This window comes from Schistocerca serialis, chromosome 8 (assembly GCF_023864345.2).
Source record: "Schistocerca serialis cubense isolate TAMUIC-IGC-003099 chromosome 8, iqSchSeri2.2, whole genome shotgun sequence".
NCBI lineage: Eukaryota > Metazoa > Arthropoda > Insecta > Orthoptera > Acrididae > Schistocerca > Schistocerca serialis.
The window spans coordinates 630674189-630694951 of NC_064645.1; the positions used below are offsets into that span (position 1 = coordinate 630674189).

Below are 20763 nucleotides of genomic sequence, written 5' to 3' on the forward strand. Positions count from 1 at the left end.
CACACACACACACACACACACACACACACATCACACACACACACACACACACACACACACAGTGCCAGCTGAATACAGTGTGCAGTATGTGGGAGTAAGGATTGGCTGACTGGCAGCTTGGAGAAAGGTGTCAGGTGCAAAGGATAAGAATGAGACACGTGCATTGACACTGGTGACTTCGTGCAGCATTTGATGTTGATGGTATGAAGGATTGGTTTGGGAGGAGGTGACAGAACATAGGAGGGCAAGACTGTGGGAGAGAGTTTGTGGGTGATATATGAGTGAAGTTGGGGGTTCTGGGGCAGAATGGAGGTGGGCATGGTGCAGAGGTTATGTTCACTGCATTCTATGCCCTAATGTTTATGGGCCATCTAGAGGAAACATTTATAGCGACCAAAAACTTGAAATTACTTATTTTGTTCAGGTTAACTGATGATATCTTCATGATTTGGACTTGACCAAGACATTCTATTCTCACTCCTCTGCAGCCTCAGCACCTCTTCCATTCACTTCACCAGATTCCCCTCAGCATTATATATCATCTTACTGGACATTAACGCCGGCCGTAGTGGCCGTGCGGTTCTAGGTGCTATAGTCTGGAACCAAGCAACCACTACGGTCGCAGGTTCGAATTCTGCCTCAGGCATGGATGTGTGTGATGTCCTTAGGTTAGTTAGGTTTAATTAGTTCTAACTTCTAGGCGACTGATGACCTCAGAAGTTAAGTCGCATAGTGCTCATGGCAATTTGAACCATTTGAACTGGACATTAACCTCTCTGATGGCTCCATTCCTATCTCTGTACATACCAAATTCACTAGCCATCAACAGCACAACAGTACGTGGATTTTTATAGCTGTCATCCCTTCTATACCACATAGCCGTGCCATCTGTGGATAGTGCATGTGCAGTTACATAATTCCCTTGCCCAGTATGATGAAGGGTTCTCTAAGGCCTTCACAGACAGACCCCCCAGCCCCCCCCCCCCTCCAAAGAACCATCTGGAAAGGATAACCTCCACCCTCCCACACCATTATCATCCAAAGTCATCCTGGTATAGTGCTATCACTATTTTTCGGCTCTACCAAGTAAAATAGTGATGTTGGTATGGGTGTTCCAAAAGGCCACGGGAGCAGACAAGTTCGGAGTTGACCAGGACACCGTTATGTCTGAAGCAGCAATGCCACCACTCAATTTCTACATTGCAGGCCAGGGACCAGTAACACAATAACATAAGCTAAGGCTGTAACTCATAGTGTAGAAGTGTGTAAGGTGTTAACCTTGTGTAGCAGTTTAGGAGGTGAAACGGATTTGTCAAGAAATGTTATGTTAGTGTTACATTTATGTGCCCTTCTCATAATGTGATTTTATTTTTCTCATCATTGCTGTTTTGTTGTATTTGTTGAATAGAGTTTCCACACAGTCAGAGTCTGAGAATTGTAGAAAATGTGTGCTAGTTTGTGCTATTTGGTGAGGGCAATATATTTTGTTTTAAATAAGGAATATACGCTTAAGAGTCATGGGTGGCTGATTAGGTGGACAAATTAAGTTGCACTGTTAGGGTATATTTCATTTAAGTGTCCTTGTCGTCGATCTTTTTTGTTCTCACCATTTGTTGTTTGTGTAGTTGATAAAGGGTTAATTATATCATTGTCAATTCCATAGTGGGCTTTTCTGGTGGAAAAATGCAAAATTTAATAACTGAGACAGCTAACTGAGCAGTTAACGGCTGAGGAAAAGAACAGATGTTTGTGCAGAAGGGTTACTCAAGAATGGAGAAAGGGCAGAAAGAATTTAAGTAGTGATTCCTTAAACAAGCCTCAGGCGGTAAGGAATATCAGACTTTCGGAGAGGCTTGAGAGAAGGAAGAAGGGCAAAACTTGCATGGAAGCAGAGATTAAGGGAAGAGAAGTTAATAGTTTGCATTTAATTGATGTACAGAGTACTAACATTGTAATGTAGAGTTATCAGGTCTGATATCTTGTGAAAACATGGAATCTGAATCATCTGTAGTGCTAGGCAATGTATGTGTGTGCTGTACTGAGGTAAATAAGCATGTAGATAGCAACATGAGTGATTTAGGTACAGTAGTATCTACTGCATTGGGTGATAACAGGTATTGTTCAGAGGCGATTAAGTATGGGCTGGATGTACTGAGAAGAGCCTGTGATGATGATTTTTACAGAATGCAGAGTGGAACTGCATATGATAATTTTGTTGTAGTTTTGGAACTGCAGATGATAATTTTGTTGTAGATCTATGATGGATACAAAGGATGCTATTGATAAGGTTGACTATGTTGCAGGTGCGGATAATGAAGTAGTAAATGCACATTTATTTCCGAAGGATGCAGATTCGCTGCTACCAGTGATGGTGGCGCCTCCTCAAAACACGGGCTGGGGAGGAGAAAAAGAGAGGAAACGAGACAAAACATGTTTGTAAGGATTATGATTGGGCTGACTAGGCTGAATATTTTTAGGAATGTGTGCCTGAGGTTTGCAAGGTTATGGTAGTTGCGGGCTCTAGGTCACAGCCTTACGGAGCAGCAGAAAGTGCAGATAGCTGGTGCAGACAGCAAATTCTTTACAACATAGCCATGGTTCAGTTTTCATGATGGGTGTAATGTATGGGAGGCATACTGCACAATCCAAGGCCTAGATGTTCTTTTCAGTCAACATGAGAAAACTGACTTTTTGGTGATGTACAGCGAATCTCATGGAGACAGTGTTCCAGTTGGTGGAAGTAGTTGCCACTGAAATATTATTGCAAAATTCATCTCTTATGATGGACAAATCAGTTAAACTGTGGACAAAATTGCTGCTTCTGAATGTGCATGATATAATGCCACAAAGCACCAAGAAGTTGCTACGGGTGGGTGAGTATACAAGAGAGCATTGTGTTATGAGGAGAATTCTATTTTGGATTAGCCACCAACACATTGTATGTTAGTACCTTATGTGGTTTATGTGAAAGCATAATTTTAGGGGTGTGATCTGTAGGAAATGGAAGGGGAGCTGTTGTTGCAGAGACAGGGTTCCAGATGATGTGCCAGAACAGTGTGAGGAAACTATTGGATATGCAAAAATAGTTGCCAGGCATGAGAGATCTGTGGAGCGAGGCCATTTATTATGAAAGATGATTTGTTAAGTTTTTATCTTTAGTTTGTTCTGCATTTGTTAGGAATGGCATTAGAGGTTTTATTATTTCATGTGAAAATTTGTTGTAAGCAGTGGTAGGAATATATTTTTCGGTGATAAGGATGCTTAATGGATGATGTTGCAAATAGTTTGGGTGTTCTGAGAGATTGGATGTTGTGCTGTAGGGCAGCAATGGGGATGTAGGAGAATAATGAAATAGTGTTTTTAAACAACTTTGGTATGATGATTAATAAGGGATTTAAATGATTTAGGACACATTGAGATTTTCCAGTAGTGATGTGGATTAGTAGCAGTCAGTCTTAACAATTGCATATTGTGGGGAATAGTGTTATTTTGTTCATCAGTGGACTGGACTACATGTCAAGCATAAGATACAGGTAAGTAAGACCAATTGCTGTGAAAAGAAGTTATGCTAAAAAATATTGCCATTAGGGGGAAAGAATTCCTCAATGTTGTTTATGATTTTTTATGTGAATAATAAACAATGTGTTTAAGTATACAAGCTGTTTTGATAGGCACAGGGACTATCTTGAATGACTCAACTTATTGTTAAGTAGTTGTTACGGGATGATAAACAAGAGTGAAGAAACTGGTAACATTACTCTGTTACTTTGTAAGTGGACATTTCAAGAAGTTACTGGTTTTGAGAAACTGAAAAAAGCCAGTGGGCTGATATATTAGGTTAAGCACACAGTCAATGATCATTGTGATTTAAACTTGCTAGTCTTATGGAAAATGTACTGTACATAACTATCAGTTTCAGAGTGTACAAGGGATGTCTAGAAACTAAGGTTGAGTTTTTAATAATCTCTCTAGTCATGGTTAAAGTTGAGCGCTCTCATTCCACCTTCAGCCAAGTGCTAAGTTCACTCTGTGAAACACTGCCCGAATGCCAAGAGCATGAGTGCTGTAGCAATTGATTGCAAAATCATGTAAATATATGAGGAGGAGGTTATATCATGGCAACATGTGACAAAATGAGTATGGAATTTCATTTTTGGTAGATTGGGAAGTTACAATGAAGAGAGAGCGGGCACGCATCCATGGTGACTCGTGCAAAACTTGAAGAACATATTCATTCTGATCATCATGTGCCATTAATAACCTGCACGAACTGTGTCCTGAAGTTTCTTAAACTGTTGTTCATGAAATTGTGAGTGGTCAACTAGAATATTACTAGATGTGTGCACAATAGGTTCCGAAGATACTTACTGCTGAACACAAAATCAAATAGAGCTGAGGCTGCGCATGAGTTTCTTGACTGTTGTGCAAGTGACTGAGAGACTTTTCTTGACTTCATACTGATGGGGCTGAAACCTGGGTTTACCACCCTACCCCAGAGAACAAGCAACAACCAGTGTGGTAGCACCACACTAATTTCCCTTCAGTAGAAAAATTCAAAACTCAGGAATTAGCTCAGGAAGCCATGGTAATCGTTTTCTGGGACAGAAAAGGGATTCTTCTTATCAAATTCTTACTGAGAGGCAAAACAGTCAACTCTGTATCACACTGTGAGACTCTCAACAAACTCTGCAGAGCCATGGAATGCTGAAGGAGGGAATCTGCCTCCTTCATGCTAAAGTGAATCCGCACTCCTCTCAAGCAACGCAGAAGTTGTTGATCTGATTTCATTGGAATCTTTTAAACCACTCTTCCCACACTCCTGATATTGTGCCTAATGATATTATTTCCTTTCTAAATCGAAGAAACGTGTGGGTAGAAAACACTTTTTGAATGATGAGGAGATGAAAACCAAACTGGAGAAGTGAGTGGGAGATGCCTATGATGCTTGTTCTAAAAGCTCATCCCATGGTTTACAAACTGCATGTAATACCTATGCTACTATTTCTGTATGTTTAATTGAAATATATACATTTGTGTTTGTGTAAAAATTCTTGTAATCTTGCTTTCCATATATCCCTCATATGTTCGGTCTTTGCGGAATTCCTCAAAGCTAAGACTGAGGAACTGGATCTACTAGAGAGGTGAGGTGTGTAGTGCTACCACTATTTTTTGTTGCTACTGAGAAAAATAGCTATACTGTCTTGGCTTTTGCAAAAGGCCAAGTGAGCAAGCAAGTGCAGTGTCGACCAACACAGCGTTGCATCAGATGCAGCAACACCACTGCCCAAGTTCCACATATGTGCCACATCAGCAGCAAGTACCGCAATAAAGACAACACAGCAGAACAGTGGGACAACTGCGGCATCGAGAGACCGGTTACTACACATCCGAGCTGTGGACCTGTTATAGCCTAAGTGGTTGAAAGCACCAGTATAAATGTCCATCCTTTCTGGCCAAAGGGATCACAGTTTGGCAGCACCAACTACAAGAGAAGGTCTATGTCTGTCATTGGGGTGACATTGTTCTGTGAGCATCCACCATGAGACTAACCATCTGGGGTTACTGACACTGTGCGAGGTGTGGCTAGAAAAAAACCGGACTAGTACTGGTGAAACAATAAAACGAATGCAATAAGGCTGAAAGTCGCGTGGCCTGTCACGTGACTCTCGCTCCGCCTACTGCTTGAGTTTCATCTGCCTCCTGCACTCAGTCTGTCCATGGCGTCTGTTTTAAGTAGTTGACGTTTTGTCTGTGCGTCGGAAAATGTTGAGTGTACAGAAAGAACAGCGTGTTAACATCAAATTTTGTTTCAAACTAGGAAAATCTGCAAGTGAAACGTTTGTAATGTTACAACAAGTGTACGGCGATGATTGTTTATTGTTTGAGTGGTTTAAACGATTTAAAGATGGCCGCAAAGACACCAGTGATGACACTCGCACTGGCAGACCATTGTCAGCAAAAACTGATGCAAACATTGAAAAAATCGGTAAACTTGTTCGACAAGATCGCCGTTTAACAATCAGAGCAGTGTCTGATTTAACAGGAGTTGACAAGGAAAGTGTTAGGCAGATTCTTCATGAAAGTTTCAACATGAACAAAGTGTGTTCAAAAATGGTTCCAAAGTGTCTCACAATTGAACAGAAGGAACGCCGAAGAATGATTTGTTCTGACATCCTGGAAAACATTGAAAGTGATCCCACCTTCTTACAAAATGTTATTACTTGCGATGAATCGTGGTTTTTTGCTTACGATCCCGAAACTAAACGCCAATCGATGCATTGGAAAACTCCTGGTTCTCCACGAGAAAAAAAAAGCACGAATGTCAAAATCGAAATTCAAGGCAATGATTGTTTTTTTTGACATCAAAGGGATTGTGCACATTGATTGGGTACCAGAGGGACAAACAGTGAATCAGCATTACTACATTAGCGTCCTGGCTACCCTACGTGAGCGAGTACGGAGAAAACGGAACGATTTGTGGAGAAAAAAGTCATGGATCCTTCACCAAGAAAATGCCCCAGCTCACAGTGCGTTGTCAGTGAAGACGTTTTTGGCAAAACACAACATTCCCATCTTAGATCATCCACCATACTCACCTGATTTGGCCCCCTGTGACTTTTTTCTTTTCCCTAAAGTCAAGTCAGCTTTGAAAGGAACTAGATTTGAGACTGTTGAAGCAGTAAAAGAAAAAGCGACGGAAGTAATGTATGGACTTACCGAAAATGATCTGCAGCATTGCTATGAACAGTGGAAAATTCGTATGGAGTGGTGTAGAGACCGAGGAGGAGAGTACATTGAAGGAGATAACATGAAATTGTAAATAATTGTAAATAAATGTTTTTTCCAGCATCAGTCCGGTTTTTTTCTAGCCGCACCTCGTATGCCTACACTTGCAAGGGCAAATTCCACTGCTGAGTGCTGTCTTCCTCTGTTAGAATCATGTTGAGTTTCCTTGCTTTCCAGCCTTGAGCTGCAGAGCCATGCACAGATGGTAAAAAAGCTGCCACCGACTCCTCACATCTGTATTCCTACTCAGCCGCTGGCGACGCAGTAGGCTGCCGCCTGCTTACACCAACACCTCCACACTCACTGTCTCCAGCACATGCCCAGTGGAGCTGTCACCACAGTTGTGCATCACTATGAGTGTTTTAGTTTGTTGCTCAATAAAATATGCGACTAAAAATGATGATTGTTTGAGCAACCAATGGTCATCATCTTGACAACAACCCACTGCATCAACTCCACCTTGCCACTGTTGAGATCATTCACCCCAGGCCTCTACACTGGACTGGAACAAGTTAACTATTTTCTGTGAATGAGGAACATCCTACCCACAATCTTTCCAACCCCTCCCATAGCTGTATTCCATTGCCCACTCAATCTATGCAATACCTTCGTCTAACCTTATGCCGCATCCACTTCCATCCCCTTGCCACAAGGGTCGTATTCCTGTGGAAGGCCCATGTCTGAGAGCTGTCTAGTTGGGTCACCAAAAACATCATATTCCAGTACTGTCATGTGCTTATCCTATCCCATCAGAGGCTGGTACACCTGTGAAAACAGTCCGCTGAAATTTCTGCACGGCTTCTTATGTTGGCCTAACCATCAACCAGCAATCCACCTGAATGAGTGGCCAAGAGCAACATTGACCAGCCATTTCAGTGGCGGCTTCACAGCCAGTGTCATCTCGATCTTTTTCCCCAACACCAGCTTCATTGACCTACAAATCTAGCTATTGGTCTTGCTATGTATACTCCGTTATCATCCTGCCCTCAGTCTTCACTGGGCCCTGGCCTATGCCCCTCAGTATTGCCCCCAGTATCCTAACTTCACTCATCCTGCACATGTACCCGTTTTCCTGTAGTTCTTTCACTCCATCCCAATCTGCTCCTTCACATCATCGTCATTGTGTGCAACAAAACTTATCAGAGCCAGTGTCAGTGTTGCATTCTTGCCCCATGTATCTGCTAATTGTCCCTCCAGTATGCCTAATATGTGCACTTGCTGCCTCTGTCCCAGCTGCCAGCCAGTATTCCTCAGCCATCCATTCTCTTCACAGAAGGTGAAGTTATTTTATATAATATTTCTGGTAAGTGTGTGTTACAAAGAAAGTCACTTAATTTTAATTGTGTGTCGATTCTCGTACAATAGAATAACAACTTATACTATATAAACTGTGCTTTTCTGCATTGTTATGATTTAGCTGAAAGTGCAAGTGAGTTATTTGTAATTATTGTAAGACTTCAGTTTCAACTTACTGCATGATCACTTTGTGTGTTCAGTTAATATATTATTTTTTTCATTTGCTTTAGTTGTTTATGGCATTACTTTGTGAACTATGTTCCTACTCGTATATCTACATCCTTACTCTGCAAACCACTGCATGGCAGAGAGAGTACATCCCATTGTTGTTGTTGTTGTTGTTGTTGTGGTCTTCAGTCCTGAGACTGGTTTGATGCAGCTCTCCATGCTACTCTATCCTGTGCAAGCTTCTTCATCTCTGAGTACTTACTGCAACCTACAGCCTTCTGAATCTGCTTAGTGTATTCATCTCTTGGGTCTCCCTCTACGATTTTTACCCTCCACGCTGCCCTCCAATACTAAATTGGTGATCCCTTGATGCCTCAGAACATGTCCTACCAACCGATCCCTTCTTCTGGTCAAGTTGTGCCACAAACTTCTCTTCTCCCCAATCCTATTCAATACTTCCTCATTAGTTATGTGATCTACCCATCAAATCTTCAGCATTCTCCTGTAGCACCACATTTCGAAAGCTTCTATTCTCTTCTTGTCCAAACTATTTATCGTCCATGTTTCACTGCCATACATGGCTACACTCCATACGAATACTTTCAGAAATGACTTCCTGACACTTAAATCAATACTGGATGTTAACAAATTTCTCTTCTTCAGAAACGCTTTCCTTGCCATTGCCAGCCTACATTTTATATCCTCTCTACTTCGACCATCATCAGTTATTTTGCTCCCCAAATAGCAAAACTCCTTTACTACTTTAAGTGCCTCATTTCCTAATCTAATTCCCTCAGCATCACCCGACTTAATTAGACTACATTCCATTATCCTTGTTTTGCTTTTGTTGATGTTCATCTTATATCCTCCTTTCAAGACACTGTCCATTCCATTCAACTGCTCTTCCAAGCCCTTTGCTGTCTCTGACAGAATTACAATGTCATCGGCGAACCTCAAAGTTTTTATTTCTTCTCCATGAATTTTAATACCTACTCCGAATTTTTCTTTTGTTTCCTTTACTGCTTGCTCAATATACAGATTGAACAACATCGGGGAGAGGCTACAACCCTGTCTTACTCCCTTCCCAACCACTGCTTCCCTTTCATGTCCCTCGACTCTTATAACTGCCATCTGGTTTCTGTACAAATTGTAAATAGCCTTTCGCTCCCTGTATTTTACCCCTGCCACCTTTAGAATTTGAAAGAGAGTATTCCAGTCAACATTGTCAAAAGCTTTCTCTAAGTCTACAAATGCTAGAAACGTAGGTTTGCCTTTCCTTAATCTTTCTTCTAAGATAAGTCGTAAGGTCAGTATTGCCTCACGTGTTCCAGTGTTTCTACGGAATCCAAACTGATCTTCCCTGAGATTGGCTTCTACTAGTTTTTCCATTCGTCTGTAAAGAATTCGTGTTAGTATTTTGCAGCTGTGACTTATTAAGCTGATAGTTCGGTAATTTTCACATCTGTCAACACCTGCTTTCTTTGGGATTGGAATTATTATATTCTTCTTGAAGTCTGAGGGTATTTCGCCTGTCTCATACATCTTGCTCACCAGATGGTAGAGTTTTGTCAGGACTGGCTCTCCCACGGCCGTCAGTAGTTCCAATGGAATATTGTCTACTCCGGGGGCCTTGTTTCAACTCAGGTCTTTCAGTGCTCTGTCAAACTCTTCACGCAGTATCATATCTCCCATTTCATCTTCATCTACATCCTCTTCCATTTCCATAATATTGTCCTGAAGTACATCGCCCTTGTATAGACCCTCTATATACTCCTTCCACCTTTCTGCTTTCCCTTCTTTGCTTAGAACTGGGTTTCCATCTGAGCTCTTGATATTCATACAAGTCGTTCTCTTATCTCCAAAGGTCTCTTTAATTTTCCTGTAGGCGGTATCTATCTTACCCCTAGTGAGATAGGCCTCTACATCCTTACATTTGTCCTCTAGCCATCCCTGCTTAGCCATTTTGCACTTCCTGTCGATCTCATTTTCGAGACGTTTGTATTCCTTTTTGCCTGTTTCACTTACTGCATTTTTATATTTTCTTCTTTCATCAATTAAATTCAATATTTCTTCTGTTACCCAAGGATTTCTACTAGCCCTCATCTTTTTACCTACTTGATCCTCTGCTGCCTTCACTACTTCATCCCTCAAAGATACCCATTCTTCTTCTACTGTATTTATTTCCCCCATTCCTGTCAATTGCTCCCTTATGCTCTCCCTGAATCTCTGTACAACCTCTGGTTCTTTTAGTTTATCCAGGTCCCATCTCCTTAAATTCCCACCTTTTTGCAGTTTCTTCAGTTTTAATCTACAGGTCATAACCAATAGATTGTGGTCAGAGTCCACATCTGCCCATTATAGCTCTATTTCCTGTTCCACTCACATCCACTGGGAAGAATAATTGCTTAATTTCTCTGTGCATGCTGTAATTCGTCTAATCTTGTCTTTGCAATCTCTGTGTGGAAGCAATACACAGGGAGTTATATTATATTCTAGATTTATCACTTAAAGTTGGTTGCAGAAACTTTCTGAGTAGGTTTTCACTCGAAAATTTGTGTCGATCTTTGAGCATCAGCCAGTTCAGTTCTTTCAGTATCTTCATGTCTCTCTTCCATGGGTCAAACACACCTGTGACCATTAATGCTGCCATTCAATATTTCATCTCTATCATAACTGCTGTGGGTTCCACACACTTTTACAGCATTCAAGGATGGGTTGGCGAGTGTTTTGTATGTGGTCTGTTTTGTAGATTGATTGCATTTCCTTAGTATTCCACCAATGAACCACAGTCTGCTACCTGCATCACCTACAACTGAGACCATGTTATTTTTCCATTTCGTTCCTGCCTACAAACTATGACACCTACGTATTTGTTTGTACTTACCAATTAACACTGTGAATCAGTGATATTACAGCTGTATGATACTACATTTTTTTCATATTGTGAAGTGCATAGTTTTATATTTCTAAACATTTAAAGCAAGTTGCCAGCCTTTGCACTACTCTGGACCTCGTGGACAAGGCTTCATCCATGACAAAACCTGCCGTAAGGCAGAACGCAAAGTTTTTCGTTATACACTGGAGGTGACAAAAGTTACAGGAAACAGCGATATGTACATATACGGATGGTGGTAGAACCATGTACACAAGATACAAAAGGGGAGTGCATTGATGGAACTGTCATTTGTACTCAAGTGATTCATGTGAAAAGCTGTCTGATGTGATTATGGCCTCACAGTGAGAATTAACAAGCTCTGACCATGGAATGATAGCTGGAGCTAGATGCATGGGACATTCCTTTTTGGGAGTAGTTAGGAAATTCAATGTCCAGCAATCCACAGTGTCAAGAGTGTGGAGAGAACACTAAATTTCAGGCATTACCTTTCATCATAGACAATGCAGTGGCCAACAGCCTTTACTTAATGACCAGGGTCAGCAGCATATGCACAAGTTGTCAGTACTAACAACAACAACAACAACACTGCATGAAATAACCATGGAAATCAATGTGGGACATACAACAAATGTATCCATTAGGATAGCACTTTGAAATTTGACGTTACTAGGGTATGACAGCAGACAGTCGGTGTGAATGCCTTTGCTAACATTATGAAATCACCTGCAGTGCCTCTCCTGGGCTCGTGACCATATCAGTTGGACTCTAGATGACTGCAAATTGTGGTCTGTTCAGATGAGTCCCAATTTCTGTTGATAAGAGGTGGTGGTAGGGTTCAAGTTTGGTGCAGACCCCACAAAGCCATTGGACCAAGTTGTAAACAAGGCACTCTGCAAGCTGGTAGTGGCTTCTTAATGGTGTGAGTTGTGGTCCTCTGATCCTATGATCCAACTGAACCTATCATTGACTGGAATGGTTATGTTCGGATAATTGGAAACCATTTGCAGCCATTCATAGACTTCATATTCCCAGACAATGATGGAATTTTTATGAATGACAATGTGTCAAGTTACCGGGCCACAATTTTTTGCGATTGGTTTGAAGAACATTCTAGATAGTTTGAGCAAGGGATTTGGCCACTCAGATCGCCTGACATGAATCCCAGCAAACATTTGCTGGATATAACTGTAGGTTATGGTTACTAACAAATTTGACAATAACATTAATTTACTATAAATGAAGACAATGTACACTTGAGTTGAAAGAGAAAACCAATGTCTCAAGATATGTTTACTGTGACTGTAAATCACTAACACCAATTTATTACAAGGCAGGTATGTATAACACTCGTTACTTAGGAAAATTGTCGACAGTATGTCTGAAAGTGTCAGAAAATTCTCAAAAATATACCTTTTTGTACATAATTATATGATGAAATTAGGGGACAATTTCTTTCGAGTGAGGGTATTGTGCCGGGCGTCTCTAAAAATCACAAATTAAGCTTGCAATTGACAATGTAGTATGAGCTTTTTGCTGCACTCACAGATATTAAAAAGATAATCAGAATATGTCATGATACATATAAGTATTGACACAATCGATGAAAGACTGTGGAAATGACACAAACAGTTGAATGTTAAAATCTAGAATTTCAAGTTAGACATATCTGACAAGTGCGGTCTCACACACAGGAAATTTCAGAAGTCATCATTTGTGTAAGTAAATGACTTAATTGCAATGATTTTTTATGTAGCTCAATATGTGGCACCTTCTACACTGGTAGCACATTCTACACTGGCATGACAAATATGAACACTGCAGTGTCATTTTATCCCAGTCAAAATTGTGAGGATTGTAGAGTGCCAACGAAGCATGCCTTCCATTTGTGGCAATTGTAAAGAGGAACTTAATATGTAGTGATTTATTCCATGACCTTGCCACTCTGCCTCAGCAGATCCCATGCAACATAAAAGTACTGAACTCCAACAATATTTTTGTTTTGCAACAGGATAAATTTCGCTAATATTTTTCCAATGTCAGTACTGTGATATATATTTGCATTTTATTATAATGTTGCTAAAGTATTTATAAATGTGTCTGAGATAATAGTTCTTGTTTCACTGAGATTTAATTTTAAATTCTGGTTTTTATTTTGAAGAGACAGTGTGGTGTTATGCGAGGTTATCTTATTTTATCTTTTATTTCCAGATGAGGTCCATCATTCAAAGCATGGGGGTTGCCTGTATGATGGCCAGACAAATGTACTTTACTGGGCAGATGCCAGCTCTGAGGTGGCATTTGTTGTGCCAACAAGACACAGTGATGCAGGAAGTAGTGTCCCATCATTTGACTCAAGTGGTAGCTTTTCAGGAGATCCTGCACTTTCAGGTCATGGTTGGTAAATTAACAGCAAACTTGTCAATGTGCACAGTGTTTAGAATAAAAGTAAAATTAAAGCCTAAAAAAGACCATATTCCGCATATAAGTAGACATTTCCTGTCTTTTAACGAATATTCATTCATCAGCTTTTGGTTCAATCACCAATATTAATTCTGCAACTGAAATTTGGCCTCTATATCGTACCTATGTAGAAGATTGCACTCTGTATTATGGAGGACTTACAAAATTCTTTTCCTGCTCGGAAAGGTGATGTTCGTAGACAATTATTTAAGGTTTTCTGGACATGAATCTCTAGCAGCCCAAAATCATGATGTGTTGGTCATTGCTTGGTGTACTAATAACTCTACTTACTGCTTATGCACTCTCTCTTCTCTGATGCACAAAAACCTCTGAAACACACAGACTACCATAACCAAGTACCATCCCTCTACATTGCTATTAAATTTTTCTTTAATGATGTCATTTTTCATGAGTACTTAAATATTAACATATCACTTCAAGCTACACTCAACCATGCATAGTTGTAACGTCTTATGTACTGTCACAAGCACCATGTTTTGTAGCAGTGATTCTGTGATAAAGGTGTAAGTTAGCTATTGTTTTTGTTTAGTATTTAAATAGGTGTACCAAACTCTTTCTTTTATAACAACAAAAACAATGAATTGTTGATAAATTATTTATCCAATTAAATAAAACTCTTTCTTTTGTTACATGCTTTTGTACATAGATACAAAAGGGAGTCAGTCACTTATCCAAGAGTATAAGAAAGCTTCAGTGCCTAATTACTGTACTCGAGCGACAAAATGCTGTACTGAATTATTTTTGTGGGTTTCTGTCTTTTTCTGGGTAGAATTTGAATAAATTGAAGAGATGGATAACACTGGCATCAGTTTCGTAGATTGTCTTTATTGTCTTTTTGACCATAATTGTTCAGCCACCTTAGAAACAATCCTTGATCTTTCTTAGATTGTCTTTATTGTCTTTTTGACCATAATTGTCCAGCCACCTTAGAAACAATCCTTGATCTTTACCCTATTTTTTTAAATGGACATTTATATGTTGTCATTCTTGTTCGCCACCTATTCAGTGAACACTTGTACAATAATTATTCCTTAACTTATTGATAAATAAGTGCATGTAAAGTAAACTGGGAATGATTAAGTTACATGGTCCCATAACTGGTGCTATGTACGTAAGGTAAGACATCTAACAATGCTGAGTGAGAGTTTGGGGGACACAGGGTTTCCTAACTGGGCAAGCTTCCCTGATCAACATTTGATGCATTAGTGGAAAATTGTGTGTTGAGAATCTTAATTCAACTGTCTGAATTCTAAAAACTTTAAAAATAAAAAAAGAAGGAAACAAGATACTATGGTGCACTACCTGTTGTGAGAACATGGATGGCGTTTGGTCTTAAACATTCAGTGGTGAGCAACCACTACGATATCTGCACCTTAGTTGTATTTTGCTTAGGAATGTCGGACTCTCTTTTATGGGATGTATTTTCTGGCATCTTATGAAATTATTATAGGTACAATCAAACAATGGAAAATTCAGGATGGAATGTAACAGTGTTATGAAAGGATAGTTGCTACACACCATATAGCAGAGATGCTGGGTCGCAGATAGACACAACGAAAAGTCTGTCAGCAAGTCAGCTCCCAGCCAAAGCCTTCGACAAAAATAGACAACATACACACATACACTTGTGCAACTGCAACTCGTACACACATGACCTCAGTCTCTGGCTTCTGAGGCCAGACTGCGAGCAGCAGCATGTGAGAGGAGAGGCAGCCAGGTGGTGGGGTTAAGGAGGAGGGTGGGGTGGGCAGGGGGAGGGATAGCAGGGTAGGGGTAGGGGATAGTAAAGTGCTGCTTGTGGGAGCATGCAAGGACAAGATGGAGAGAGGGCAGGGGGACAAGATGGAGAGAGGGTAGGGCAGCTAGGAAGTTGGCAGGTTAGCTGGAGGGTGGGGCAGGGAAAGGTGTATCAGAAAAGGAGGAAGGTAAAAATAGATTGAGGGTGCATTGGTGGAATAGAGGGCTGTCTAGTGCTGGAATGGGAACAGGGAAGAGGCTAAATAGGTAATGACAATGACCAAGAAAGGTTGAGGGCAGGAGCATTATGGGAGCATAGGGTATATTGCAGAGAGAGTTCCCACCTGTGCAATTAAAAAAAGCTGGTGTTGGTGGGAAGGATACAGATGGCACAGGCTGTGAAGCATTCAATGAAATGAAGCATATCATGTTGGGCAGCATGCTCTGCAATGGGTTGGTCCAGCTGTTTCTTGTCCACAGTGTGTCGGTGGCCATTTATGTGGACAGTCGGCTTGTTGGTTGTCATGCCCACATAGAATCCAGAACAGTGGTTGCAGCTTAGCTTTTACATCACATGACTGGGTTCAGAGATAGCCCTGCCTTTGATGGCATAGGTGATGCTTGTGACTGGAATGAGTAGGTGGTGGTGGGAGGATGTATGGGACAGGTCTTGCACATAGGTCTGTTACAGGGATATGAAGCATGAGGCAAAGGGGTGAGTGCAGAGGTTGTATAGGGATGGACAAGGATATTGTGTAGGTTCAGTGCACGGCAGAATACCACAGTGGGAGGGGTGGGAAGGATCCCTCATTTCAGGGCACGGCAATAGGTAGTCGAAACCCTGGTGGAGAATTTGATTCAGTTGCTCCAGTCCTGGGTGGTGTTGAGTCACGAAGAGAATGTTCCTCTGTGGCCAGACAGTGGAACTTCGGAAGGTGGAGAGTGACTGGAGATCTGTTTTTGTACAAGGTTGGCAGGGTAGTTATGGTCTGTGAAGGCCTCAATGAGACCCTCGGTATATCTCGAGAGGGACCACTCATCACTACAGGCACGATGGCCACAGGTGGATAGGCTGTATGGAAAGGACTTCTTGGTGTGGAATGGGTGTGCTGGTGGTTGGTGGGTTTGATATGGGCAGAGGTACTGATGTAGCCATCTTTGAGGTGAAGGTCAACATGGAGGAAGGTTGCTATTTGGGTTGAATAGGACCAGGTGAAGCGAATGGGGGAGAAGGTGTTGAGGTTGTGGAAGAATGTGAATAGTGTGTCCTCATCCTTAATCCAGATCACGAAGATGTCATCAATGAATCTGAAACACACAAGAGGTTTGGGATTCTGGGTGTTTAGGAAGGATTCCTGTTGGTGGTCCATGAATAGGTTGGCATAGGATGGTGCCATGCGGATGCTTATAGCCGTACCCTGGACTTTTTTGTTGGTAATGCCTTCAAAGGAGGATATAGTTGGTCATGGTGACTAGGAAGGAGATTGTTGGTTTGGAATCCATTGGGCATTTGGAAAGGTAGTGTTCAACAGCAGTAAGGCCATGGGCTTTAGGGATGTTAGTGTAAAGGGAGGTGGCATCAATAGTGACAAGCAGGGCACCAAGTGGTAAAGAAAAAGGAACTTTGGAGAGTCAGGTGGTATCTTTTATGTGGGGGTGTAGGTTGTGAGTAACAGGCTGAAGGGGTTGGTCTACATGATTAGATATTCTCTCAGTAGGGGCACAGTAACCAGCCACAATGGGGTGTCCTAGGTGGTTGGGTTAATGTACTACAGGAAGCATGTTGAAAGTAGGAGTTCCGGGAGTGGCACGGGTGAGGAGGCAGGTGGACACTGGGGAGAGGTTCTGACATACATGATTGAATTTGAGAGTGGGGCAAAAGGTGAGGCCTTTCGAAAAGATTATACTCCTGTGTGGCTAAGGCTTTTGGAGGAAAGATTCATAACGGTATTTCTGATCTGCTTAGGGAGAGAGCGTTGAGGTTGGGATAAATGTCTGTCTATGAGACAGGGCTTGTCAGCTGTGAGGGGACGTGGGAGAGATTTGGAGTTTGTTGTAAAGATAGTGGATAGTGGTAGTCCAAGACGGGAGTAGGAAGTGAACAGGATGGAGAGTTTTTTGAGCTGTCATTGTGCATGTTGCACATTTCCTGGAGGGCAAGAGTTTCAGAGTGTGATATGGGATCAAGGTATCCGAGATTGCATAACAGTAGAATTTTGTGGATGGAGAGAAGGTATTGCAAGGAGGTTTGGGCCTGATTTATATGGTTTTGCAGGACTATGTTTGTGAGGGGCAAGGATTGGTGGAATCTGAACAGATGAATGTCATTGTGGAAGGAAGGGAGGCAGCTGGAGAGGGTTAATTTGATGGTAAGGCCATTTGGGGGGATTGCATAGGCCAAGCAACAACGCAGGAACAGTATGTGTGACTTGGTTCTGGCTAGGGATAAGGAAACTTTTCTTTACTGACACAGATGGAAGGAGCAAAGATCCATGAGTGGTGGATAAAAATGCTTAAAAATAGGTGAATTGCATAGAATACACCCCACTCAGGCACGTGGGAAAAAACACATAAAGGATGAAATGGATGATGTAAAGGGAAACAAGATGAAATCTGAGGGAGTAGGCTGATAGATGAAGGCAAAAACAAACTGAAATTGAGATCAAAGATTAAATAAGTAAAAAGATTTTAATGTGGGTTGCAGGTCTTTGGGAGAGTAAGTGTGAAGAAAAGAGACAGCAGATGTGACTAGATTAGGTGAAGTTAGTAGGTGTGAGCTGGATTAGAGAGGAGAAGCAGTGGGGGATGGCGAGAGGTTAGTACTATGAGATACCATTTCGTGTGGTACAGGAAAGATATGGGAAACAACACATGAAAATACATGAGAGTGATGCAGGAAGTGTGATCAATTTGAAGATATAGGATAGTGATATCGGCGGGAGTAATGTGGGAATGAGGTGCTGCACCAACAAAAATCAGCACGGTCTTGTAGCTGTCTGTTGCACGAGACCGAGACGGTTGATACACTGTGGCTCATAAGTAGAGCATGCAGTGCAGTTTGTAGGGCAGCTTGAAAAACACAGGAAAGAAGAGAAAAAAGGGCAGACATTCAGTATAGTAAAATGCATTACAAAATAGTAACAAAGGAAAACAACACTCAAAGAAAAGTCGTCAGGCAAAATCAAACAATGGAAAGACCAGGATGGAATGTAGCAGTATTGCTGCTCATCTACTCCTATCCTACTACCCCTCCCTTTCCTTGCCCCAGCCTCCTCCTTACCCCCACCACCTGGTTGTCTCTCCCATCATGCTCTGCTGCTCGCAGCCTGGCCTCAGCAGCCGGAGACTGTGGTCATGTGTGTATAAGTTTGTTTGTTTGTGTGTGTGTGTGTGTGTGTGTGTGTGTGTGTGTGTGTGTGTGTGTGTGTGTGTGGAGGGGGGGGGGGGGAAGGGGGTTGTCTGTTTTTGATGGAGTCTTTGTTGGCCAAAAATTGTAATGCCTATCTGCGATCCAGCATCTCCACTGTGTGGTGAGCAGTAACCATCCTTTTCGTAATATTAATTAGAGCTGTAAGTGTTTTGTCTACCAAAACTCCCAGCAGTTTTGGCCCCAATGAACAGTCAGAAAATACAAATAGCCCCACAACTATATGAGCCAGGAAGTACAGCACTATGGAATGACACTCTTTTAAACTGAAACCAAGAGAGATGGTACAATTGTAAGACACTGTGAAACACCATGCTAAACCTGCAGGACAGGACATGTAGTTCAATTTGTCGAAAGGAGCCAAAATAAGGGGCTGTCTCTTAAGGGTGCTCACACGGGACCAAGGGACTCATGTTCGGAAAGATGATAGTTCAATTCTTCATTTAGCCATCCAGATTTAGGTCTTTTATGGGTTCTTTGACCACTTTAGGGAAATTCCAGTACAATTCAATTGAAAAGGACAGTGTGTCCCTCATCCTTCTCCAATCTGGATGTATGATCTGCCTCTAATAACCTTATTGTTGATGCGATGTTAAACCCCAATTTTTCTCTCTTCCTTTTAAATAGCAGGAAAATTAATTTTGTGAGATATATCCTGTAAATCAAAGTGTGCTTGCAATTGAAGAGTCCAGGGGAAAACCTGATAAGTCACAATTCTTTATTTTTCAAGAGACAAAATTTAAAGTTTCAAGGCTCATAAAATTTTAGTTTTTCAAGTTATATTCTTAATATATCTTTCAGAGAAAGATTACTGCTGAAATTAAACACATCTGAATAGGATTTACAATAATATGATGCATTTTTATTACAAAGGCAGGTAATACAGAGGAAAAATATGACAAGTCCATAACATATTGCAGGTAACTACAAGATTTCAAATTCATGTTACAACAAATTATCTCATATAATCATTTAATAATCTCCTATAAAAGGTCCTGTGCTTTTTTGATGGTGGATTGATGCAAAAGACGATCAAAACACACTTGCACTTCACTACGGCAATATCTTTTCAACTCTTGTAAATTTCTGTATTTCTCAGCAGATATTTTAAGATCACCTGCAAAAAATCAGAATCCCTTAATTTAAATAGCTATATGCCTACTTATTTCAATAAATAAATAAAAACTTTCAAATCATATTGCTGTAAAAGAATTACTATACCTTCATATTTAGCAGAGGGTAGGCTGAACTTGCCTTCTTTCCACAAAGAAGTGATGAAGCTTGCTCATATGCTCCATTGTAGCTTCCTCTATACCAAACCAGTGCTGCATGGTGTCATGTGACTTCCAATTCTCTTATTGGCCTGAACCAGAAAGGGAGTTTCTTCTTGTATATTGTATTATCCAGATACTCTGTCCAGCATTTGATTATCTCTAGTTGCTCCTTTACATCATTGAAGACAGAAGTCCTTTGGAATTTGACATTCCTGAGTTTGGTCTTTCATACCAATATTTTTATCACATTTGAGGTACAAATGACCTCTTATGGAGAATGTCATCTTTAAGAGTCCAATCGTTTTTCTGTATGGACCAAATGGTGAAGGAATCTGAACACAGTGGCATTCTTGTTTTGCCCTCCACAGGATGCACAAAGATCTCCAGATGTCTAACTTCTGGATTTTGAAAATCGTGCGCAAAATGATGAAGGAACGAAGAAACTTCGTCTGCTCCTTTTCGGCCTGTGATCTCTGGATACATGTAAAAATAGCTGTTCCCTGTTGTCACAACATGAACATTGAATATAAATACAGAAAGCTGTCATTTATAATAAAATTCATTTGTCTTTATATTTGGACAAGAAAAGTTTTTGCTATAGTCCATCGTAATTGCAACCTTTGATGGCTATTTTTGACATTCCATCTTTGCCCTTTTTTTCCTGTCATAGAACACTTCTTGTTTTCTGAGATGCAATT

The 20763-nt window shown here is 41.0% G+C and overlaps 1 protein-coding gene across 6 annotated transcripts in view; it reads left to right on the plus strand.

Moving 5' to 3' along the window:
• Positions 1-20763, plus strand: part of LOC126417188 (ral GTPase-activating protein subunit beta) — a 395509-nt gene that overhangs the window by 338630 nt on the left and 36116 nt on the right. For all 6 annotated transcript variants that reach the window (XM_050085090.1, XM_050085092.1, XM_050085093.1 and 3 more), the window contains one exon: positions 13355-13540. In XM_050085090.1, the coding sequence (XP_049941047.1) occupies positions 13355-13540 (186 nt within the window). The remainder of the gene's footprint in view (positions 1-13354; positions 13541-20763) is intronic.